Source organism: Lynx rufus, unplaced genomic scaffold (genome assembly GCF_022079265.1).
Source record: "Lynx rufus isolate CCGP_SWC_20201006 ecotype Redwood Valley unplaced genomic scaffold, mLynRuf1.p SCAF_23, whole genome shotgun sequence".
Lineage (NCBI taxonomy): Eukaryota > Metazoa > Chordata > Mammalia > Carnivora > Felidae > Lynx > Lynx rufus.
Window position 1 is genome coordinate 15,803,474 of NW_025814838.1, and position 9,699 is coordinate 15,813,172.

Here is a 9,699-nt window from a genome sequence, read left to right on the forward strand (position 1 = left end):
GTCTGAGGGGAGCAGCGAGGGGGTAGGCAGGGAGGGGAGTGGCTGCTGAGTGGGCCTGGGGTTTCCTTTCGGGGTGAGGAAAACACTGTCCAACTAGATACAGGTGGTGGTGACACCCCACAGGGAACGAACCTGAAGCCGAGGAGTTGGTCGCTTGAACCTGACTCTCTTTTTTTTAATGTTTATTTTTGAGAGGGGGGAGGGGCAGAGAGAGCGGGAGACCCAGAATCCAAAGCAGGCTCCAGGCAGGTCTGAGCTGTCAGCACAGAGTTCGAACCCACGAACTGTGAGATCGTGACCTGAATCGAAGTCGGAGGCTTAGCCGACGGAGCCCCCCAGCCGCCCCGAACGTGATCCATTCCACGTTGTGTGAATTTCACCTCAATGAAGAACAAGAAGGAGAGACAGCCGAAGAAAGAGTGAGTCCCCAGAGGACATTCCTATGGCGGTGCGCCCTCATGTTTTTGCTGTCACTGACATTTTTGGGGGCCGGCCCGGAGGGAAGCAGAACAAGAGAAAGTGAAAGTCCAACGGTAGCCATGGAGTATTTCTCGGGGAGGAGGGAGACCCCAGAGGGTGGCCTCAGTTTACTCCCAGGCGCTGGATGGGTCCCACATGGATTGGCTCGTCCAGCAAATCAGGGGACAGGGCGGTGGGCGGACAGACGGGGAGGGCTGGGCTCCCCGGCCCTGACACAGGGGTTGCACACTCGGGGGGCAAAGAAAAAAATCACTCTGCGGCCACCGGTAACCATGGCTGAGCCCAGTTTGGAACGGGGGCCCGTGGTCCCCAGATTTGATTTTTCGAGAGAAGCCACGAATCTAGGTATTTATCGGAGATCTCCATTTCGAAAATGACGGTTCAGTGCTTCTTTAAGCGCCTGCGCAGGTCACACACAACACGCGGGTGGGCTGCATCGGGCGGTGAGTCACCAGTTTGCAACCCCTGGTTTAACCGGCGCAGACGACGTCCGGGGTCCAGGAGCACCTCCCCGTGTCGGCCTCGGAGGCCAGGCCCCCCGGCCCGCCAGCTCCCTACCTCGGGCATCCGATCTTCGGGGCAAAGCAGGGCTGACCGGGGGGCCACATGGGCTCCCACGCAGGGCGGCTGGGGGAAGCCTGGCCACTCTCACCCTGGAACGAGTTCAGCCAACAGGGCGGGAGCGTCAGTGGATAGGCGCTGACCTCCTGTCCTCTCTGAAGTCGTTCTGTGAGCTTCTGCACGGGGTCCACGGCGGGGCCTGGGAGCCAGTTCCCCGCGGCAGTGACCAGTCCGGCCGCACCTCGTTCGCCAGCCTCCCCACTGCTTTCTCTGCCCTTCTGTCGCTCCAGCCCGGCTCCCACCCCTGCTTCCAGGGATCACGCACCGAAAAGCCAGCTGCCAGCCATGTCCTTACCTCTGGCTCTGTTCTCAGCGTTCCGCACCCTAGAACAATGGGACTTGGAATAACAGAAACAGAAATAGCTCAGGGTGTGACAAGTGCCAGGAAGGAAACAGGTGGATACTGATGGAAGAAAGCAGGGGACAGCTGACGAGGCTGCCGGGGCCGGGGGTGACCAGAGGAGGGCCTGTCCTGGGAAAAGAGCTCGGGTCTTCTGGACGTGGCTGCGGTGAGGGACGGAGCGTGGCCAAGGCTCGTTCTCATCTTGTCTGCCCTCCAGAGTCGCCCTGGAGCCTCAGAGGGAATCCAGGGCTCGGCCACACCCCAGAGGCGCTGGCTCCCTGGGAAGGGCAGGGCCATCAGCTGTTTTCCAAAGCCCCTCTTTGACTCCAGCTCGGTTGCCGGTGGGGACCTCGGGCAAGGGGACTCTAGGCTGGGTGCTGAGTGCTCGGCTTCCCTGTCCCCGCTATACAGCTAAGGCCCCTGCCAGGGAGGGTTCCGGGTTCAACCACGCGCTCAGGGCCGAGGGGCTGAGCCCGGTCTGCTGGCTCCGAGGCCATCGGTCCTGCGAGGGGCTTCAGTGGAGGCAGGGATGGCAGTTCAAGCACCTGGGGAGGGCCGGGGGACACAACTTCCAACGGTGGCAAAGTAGAGCCCTCAAACGCTCCTGTCCTTGTCAGCTGGCCCTGGCAGATTCTTTCGAAGGTCCCTGGCTTTGCGATTTTGGGACTGGGTCCAAGAATGGCTCCATCCATCCATCCATCCATCCATCCATCCATCCCTCCATCCCTCCAACGCACGTTCATAGACAGCCCACAGCATGCCCTGTACGCAGCCTCAGGGAGACCGGGTCGAACAAGACATAATCCTTGCCTCTAGGTGAGTCTACTGGAGAAGGAAGATAAAAAAAAAAAACAACCAATCAACCAACCCATGGCTGGAGCCACACTGTGACCGGTGGTCTGTGTATGCCACGGCAGCATCTTCGATCTGGTGGCCCAGAGATGATGTTAAGGGGTACAAGGACACAGACTTCAGTAACAGAGTCCCAGAGTAAGGTTCTGCCTCCCTTTGATCAGCTCTTCTGATCCTGTCAAAGAGAAAGCCTTGGTTGGGTGCTAGGAGGTCCCTAACACTAGCTGGTCACCCTATGTACAGAGAGAGGGTGGGCCTTGGGCTCAGAGCCCAAAGTAGGTAATGGGAGGTGGTTAAAATGTAATCATATGGAGGGGCACCTGGGTGGCTCAGTCAGTTGGGTGTCTCTTGCTTTTGGCTCAGGTCATGATCCCAGGGTCGTGGGATTGAGCCCCCACATTGGGCTCCACACTCAGCACGGAGCCTGCTTAAGATTCTCTCTCTCTCTCTCTCTCTCTCTCTCTCACTCCCCCCTCCCCTGATTGTGCATGCTCTCTTCTAAAAAGAAATAAAAATGAAAAAAAAAAAGAATCATGTTTTTTCTTATTGTATTTTCTTGTATGGTATCTTGAATTTCTGGCAAATATAGTGGGTTGAATGGTCACCTCTCACCCCCAAAAGATATGTCCACATCCTACCCCCCAGTACCTGGGGACATGACCTTACTTGGAAACAGTGTCCTTGCATATGTTAAGAAGTTAAGCATCTCTAGGTGAGATCATCCTGGATCAGACAGGGTCCTAAATCGAGCAACTGGTGTCCTTGTAAGAGAAAGGGGGTTTGACACTGAGGGACAAAGGAAGGACAGCGTGGAGACAGAGGCAGAGACTGGAGCGAGGCGGCCATATGTCATGAATGCTGGGAATGCCAGCAACATTCAAAGCCAGGAGGGAGGTAGGGAACGGCCTCTCCCTCTGAGCCCCCAGAGGAAGTCAGCCCACATGACCCCTTGATTTCAGACCTCCGGTCTCTAGAATCGTGTAAGGACATCTCTGTTGTTTGCAGCCACCGAATTGTGGTCATTTGTTACGATGGCCCCAGGAAACACATACAGTGAGTGGTATTGGTTTTGTGTTTTGTTCCCAGGGGTAAAGTCAGTCCCTTTTAAATACAGTAAAACCTTGGTTTGCAGGCATGATTTGTTCCAGAAACATGCCTGTCATCCGAAGCACTCAGATCCAATTGTGAACGGTTGTATCACATCGAGTATCAAATCGAATTGTGATCGGTTGTGACCATGTGACGCTCGGTGTCCCGTGCTGCTCACATGGCAAGACGTCCCTCGTTGATCAAGTTAAAGTTTGTTGGAAACGTGTGCTCATCTTGCAGAAGGCTCACAGAACAAGGTGCCTGCAATCCGAGGTTTTACTACGCTGGGAGGATAAGGTTAGTGTGGAGCTGAAGCGACGTTTGGGTGTCAGGTATGTGTGTGTGTGTGTTCCGGGGGGCACAGGCCGCTGTCCTGGAGGGAAATCGGGCCGAGCTGCGTGACGTGTGGCCCGGGAGCAGGGTGGGCCCAGGGCCTTGGCACCGGGGTTTGGGGCGGGTGAGGTGTCTCAAGGGCACGGGAGAGCTCACACTGCCCATCCACACACTCGAGAGTAAATTCCTGGGAAGCCCCATGTGTTCCCGTCTTGGTGATTCAGACCTATCTTCCTTCGGAGAGGAGCGCTTCAGATGTTGAAGGTTTTTTCCCATGGCTCTGAGGCGCCATGGGGCGTGAGGACAGGAGGGGAAGGGGGGTTTCCAGCAGGCGGCCGCCGAGCAGCCATCTTCCCTGAGTGCAGGGCTCAAGGGCAGCATGCTGCCCGCCCGTGGCTTCCCTGCCCTTCCACGTTCCAGGTGGCACCGGGAGATGCAGGGACAGGCCTGCTGGGCACCTCCACCAGGGCAGACCCCCTGCCCCCTCCCCCCCCGGGGGACACTGGGCCACTTCGTGCCCAAGGGCCCCCAATGCTCTGGGTGAAGCCTCTGCTGAGGGCGCTCCCCAGCTGCCTTACAGACAAGAACCAGAGACTGGGAGAGCCAAGTGGCTGGCCCCAGGCCCCCAAACGAGCCCCAGACCTCTCCCAGGGTTTGAGCCTGGGCTGGGAAGGCGGTGGGGGAAGTTGCCACCGAGGGCGTCATGCCCAGAGCCCCCCAGACCCCCAGGCCGCCTGCACTTGGCCTGTGGGACTCCCTCCGGCCTAACAACCCACGAGGCGGGCTCCTGTCTTTGCAGACGAGGAAACCCAAGCACAGAGAGATGACCTGGCCGTGGCCACAAGGCTGGTGAGCGCCAGAGTCTGGTTCTAGATTCCGCCTCCTGACGAGAAGCTGGCATCTCCCTAAGAGCCAGGAGGCAGAGGAGGAAAGAGCCACCCCTCTGTGCCCAAGTGCACCGTGCAAAGGGCCTTCAGCCAGACAGCACCTCGGGGTCCCGCTGACTAGGTCTGGGGCCGTGACCGTGGACAAGTGTGCCAGATAGTTCCAGCACCCATTCATCCGAGAACTACTGCCTCACCTCCTTCTTCCTGTAAACAGCCCAAAGACACTTGGCCCGGCAGCCAGGGTCTCAGAGTGCGTGGGCAGCACAAAGCACACAGGCCTGGGCTTGTGCTCCAGGGTCCTTGGGAAGGGTGCTGAGCCCCACTGGGCCTCTGTTTCTTCACGTGGGTGAAAGCAGTGCTGTGCCATGGAGGGGCCCTGGCTGGCACCGGCCCCTCACCGCTCACTCCCGGTGCTGGTCTCCACAACGCGGGGGCCTGGCCCTTGGCTGGCCGAGAGACAGCCTCTTGAGGGAGTCCCCCAGTAGCTGCTATGCCCAGTTCCACCCACCCTGAGGCCTGTCTTCCCCCTTTTCTGGGAGTATCCTTCCAGCAAGTTCCTTTTCCTAAACCGAAGTCCTCGAAACACATGAGTGACTGTGTGCCTGCCAGGCAGGGCTACTACGGGGATGGCTGAGGCTGCAGGCCAGGTGTGGCCCGGCACCGGGCACCCAGCAGGCCATGGTGCAGGGCACGATCCAGCCTCGACCCAGGGAACCCCATGCCTTTGCAGCCCCAGCCTCGTGGGCAGGCTTCCTGGGAACTAAGCCACGCCCTCAGCAGCAGCGTTCACCTTCGACCAGAGATGCTGCAACCCTTGACACAAAGCGGGGGGGGGGCGGGGGTGACCTGTTTATATTCCGGGGTCACTTCGAGTTTTACCTCATGGCCCAGAAGGTCCCGGCTGTTTCTGAGCCAGGTTTAAGCTGGAGAGCCTGCGAACCCATCCCCAGAGCTCACACTGGTGCACGCTGATGTCTTCTGGAACGGGGCCTGTCCCAGGGCTGACTTCAGCAGACTCTGTCCTCGGTGGGGAGCACTTCCTGCTTCCCGTGGCCAGCGGCACGTGCCGGCGGTGATGGAGAGGCTCCCCGAGCTCGTCCTATGAGGTAGGGCCGTAATGGCCCCATTCCACAGATGCAGAACCAGAGGCGTGGCGGGAGAGCCTCCTGCCAACAGCACAGGCCGATCTCATTGGGCCCGGCTGGGCCCGGAGCACCGCCTGAATGCGGCCAGCTCCCTCTCGGGAACCGGGGAATACCTGGCCAGGGTGGGGGCGGGGAGGGGGCCCAGCTGCCACACCCCACCACGCAGCCGCAACGGGCCAAGGGGGTCAGGCCGCAGAGAACCTTCCCCCTTTGCGGGGTCACGGCCTCGCCACCGCAGCACCACGGAGCAGCCACGTTCTTGGTAACTTTTTCTGTTTTATTGCCAAGTTCAAATTTACCAGGAAGTTCCAGTTTTCATTTCCACCCTCGTGTTGGGAGCCCACAAAGCATGAGTCACGCTGGCGGCAGCAGGTTCTTCCCTGGAACGGTCCCTTGGCCCAGAAGCGGGAGGTTTCTCAACCCCTGCTCCGCCTTGGGCCGAGAATTATTTACATATTTTCACCTCAGAGGAACATAAGGAACCCTGATAGTTTATGCCCAACGTCAACATGACTACATTAAATATTTCTTATTTATTGCATCTAGAAAAGATGAGAATCCGTTCACCCCGTGCCTTTATTTCTAACAGTGCGTCGTGAGACTTTAGGGAAATCTAGTGTATGTCTTTAACGAGGGCTGTCCCTTCACTCCCGCCTGGGGGCCTTGCTAATTCAGGTGTTTGGGTGGGGGGCTGCCCTCTGCAGAGACTGGGGCGGGGTGGGGGGGGCAGACAGCCCAGAGGGAGGAGAAGGGAGCAAAGGCCTGCAGTGAGGCAGGCCGCGTCCCGGCCCCTCATCTGCCCCGCATTCCTGTTGTGGCTTTGGGGCTGGTCCTGGGGAGCCCCTGGCCTCACCCCATCCGACCCTCAGGGAGAGGTGCCCTGGCTCGCTCGGGCCCTTAAGCTGGAAGGACGTATGCTTCTCTCCACAGCAACTTTCACAGCTGAGGTTTGGGGGTTTAGGCGGCGAGCCCTGCCCCTGGCTTGGCAAACTCACTGGGCCCAATGGACCTGAGGCAGGTGGGCCTGGCCCCTCTCTCTGTAGGGACACGGAGATTGTAGGCTGGGTGGGCTTGCCGAGGAGTCCAGAAGGTTTGTGGTCCCCACTCCTGCTCTGCCAGGATTCCCCGCTCTGCCTCCCTCTGCCCGACCCTGGGGTCCAAGTGCCCTCTGCCTGGGCTGGCCTGCCTGGGAGCACCCCGCTCTTAGGCTTGCGGGGTGCTCCTGAAGACGCGGCCATGCCCAATGCCGCCACGATGGTCAAGACCCAGCCCTCTGATGGTCCTTCATCAGAGCCAACCTCCCCTGGACCCCAGACCTCCTCGCACAAAGCTGTATGCCGCCCCCTCACCAGCAAGGTGCCTGGGAGCCCCTGCTTAAAGGAAGTCCCCACCCCACACCTACAGGGGTCCCACCGAGGTCGCAGGACCCACACCACAAGCCCACCTTTGGGAGAGGCCTGCCCTTGGCAATCGACACCCTTGCTCAGCTGCTGCTGGAGGCTGGGCTGTGTTCCCGTCTCCCGGCCCCGGCAATGCTGCCGCAGGGCCCCCGAGACATGCTGTGCTCCCATCTCTCCTCCAGGGCTCGGTGGCCACAAAGCCACTTGGAGCCATGGGATTTCTGGTAGCAGGCTGGCGGTCCCAGGGCAGGGGGCGGGGGACCTGCATGGGCTTGTTCTTCCCAATAATGCCCCTGGGCTGGGAAGTTACTCGCCTTCTACTTCTGCCCCACAGCCCCTGCCCAACCAGGGAGCCAGCTTGCTCTTACGTCCCAGCAAAAAATCACATAGAACACAGGACTGCTGACATGCCCTTTCTCCTCCCCGACCCCTTCCATCCCTTCTGCCTTTCCTTCCTGGGTGGGGGGAGGGGGGGCCCTGCTGATGGGTCATGGCTTGTCCCTCCTCCTGGGGCCCCCAGAATTTCTGTCTGAATGGCCTCCTTTTCCGACCTGGGTCTCTTCCCTGTTGAAGCGGGGTGGGCACACCCACCCAGAGGGCTTCTGATGATGGACAGCCCCATCCCCACGGGCACCGTGCCCCTCCTCTGCGGGACCACCATGTGTCTTTCAGGAGGAGGAGACCTGGCCTCGGCAGGCCCTTCTACACCAGCAGGATGAGGGAAGCCAGGGAGACCCGCGGTCCTTGAATAGGTAGACTGTGAGGGCTCAGAGCACCTCCTGAGGCCGCCCAACACCCGGGCCCATGTGTGCTGGGACTCCCGGAGCACAGAGGAGGAAAGTCTAGAGGGTCTCAGCGCTGACCGGAGAGAGGTGAGGGTTGCATGGCTGCACCTGGCCAAGTAGGCGCTTTCTCAGATACGTCGGGGAACCGGCCTGCACGCGTCCAGCTCAAATGGAGAAGCCACTGGGTGGGGGTGGGGGGTGGGGTTCATCTTTAAAAATAAGCTTTTGTTTCTGCAGCGGCAGCCGGGAGGAAGGGCGGTGGACCGGAGTTCCCTGGACAGCTTCTCGAACTGGGGCGCGACCCCGCAGCGGGCGTCTCCCCACACTCCCTCCTGGGCGAACACACATGGTGGGGACACGGGCCACGCACAGGACAGCTTCCGTGGCCTTTCCTTTCCATCCCGGCCACACGGCCGGAGTCTGCACGGTCCCAAGCGGTTCTTTCTAGACAGAGAGAGACGGCAAGATCTGAAGGTGGAGCTGGGCAGCAGCCCTGACTGGTTTCGGTCCGGAGAAACGAAGGATGGGTCCTGAGTGGGGAGCTGGCCGCACCGGCCCCTTTCCCGGGCAGGCGTTTCGGGAAACGCAAGGCCCCGTGGCTACCACGCCTGAGAAACCTCTGGCCCTCTCAGCTCCGTGTGTACCTGAGAATACGTGGGGTCTCCTTTACTGTTGTTGAAAAAATAATCTAAACTTTCCAGGAAGGTCCTTGAATCATTCCACAGGCTTGCGGAGTTAGCGAGTCATAGAGAAATAAGAAAACGGAGAAAGCCAGACTGAGAACTTTAGAACAAAACGCTGGGAAGTTCAAAGGAAGACGAAAATGAAATCTTAACAGTAACATCACATGTCTAACATGACGCCAAACCTCAGGGTTGAGGATTTTTTTTTTTTTGGACTTTTTTTTTTTTAAATACACGCTTTTTAAATAAATGCTTTTCATCTGCTGCCGAAAGCGGAAATAAATATCCAAAGGAGATGCTTATCCAAGTTTGTTTCTCTACAAATTCCTACCCAAAGTGACTTGGTCCGCTTCTTCTGTGCACACTGGGCATGGTGGCCAAGGAGCTTCCAGACCGGAGCGGCCGGCTGATGACGAGAGGGTGCGGGGGTCCTGCCACCCCAGGGTCACCAGGTTCAGAGACCAGGAGGCCAACCTCCTCCCGTCCCCTGGGTTCACTGGGGTGTCTCCACCGGGTCCAGCCTGCTCTCCCAAGAGGCGCAAAGTGAAACAGGAATTCAAAATGAAGCAAAGGAGCACAGGAATGGGTGCAGAGATGGTTCCGGGGCCGCGGGGACCGGGGTGCTCCTGATGTGTCTCTGGGTCAGCGGTACTGGGTCCCTACCGGCGGGGCCACACACACACACACACACACACACACACACACACACACACACACGGGGAGGCCACTTGGCGCCCGCTCAGTGCTCAGCGGGGCCCGCTGGCTCCTCGCCTGGTGTCGCCGTGCCCGCTGCGGGCGTCACAGGTGGCGGGGGGATGCCGGGGAGGGTGCGGAGGCTGTGGGAGTCGACAGGAGGGACAAGGGTCAGCGACTCCACGCTCAGTGTGTCGGCAGTGTCCTCACAGAGCAGGGAGATGGTGGGCTGCCGGGCGGGGATGAGGCTGGGGGACAGGTTGGCTGTCTCCACGTCTGTGCTCCTCGCCAGGCTCTTGCCGGGCCGGGCGTCTGCTTCTGTTTCGCTGACGATCACCAGCTGGCTGGGAAGTTTAGGCTGAGGCTGTTCCGTAGTGACGGGGTCGTC

The 9,699-nt window shown here is 59.5% G+C and overlaps 1 protein-coding gene across 4 annotated transcripts in view; it reads right to left on the reverse strand.

The window, feature by feature from the left end:
• Window positions 1–6,006: 6,006 nt before the first annotated feature.
• Window positions 6,007–9,699, reverse strand: part of CLEC16A (C-type lectin domain containing 16A) — a 205,797-nt gene continuing 202,104 nt past the window's right edge. For 3 of the 4 annotated variants that reach the window (XM_047087900.1, XM_047087899.1, XM_047087898.1), the window contains one exon: window positions 6,007–9,698. In XM_047087900.1, the coding sequence (XP_046943856.1) occupies window positions 9,358–9,698 (341 nt within the window). In that variant the 3' untranslated portion in view covers window positions 6,007–9,357. The remainder of the gene's footprint in view (window position 9,699) is intronic. The other variant, XR_006963619.1, reaches the window with a different exon arrangement.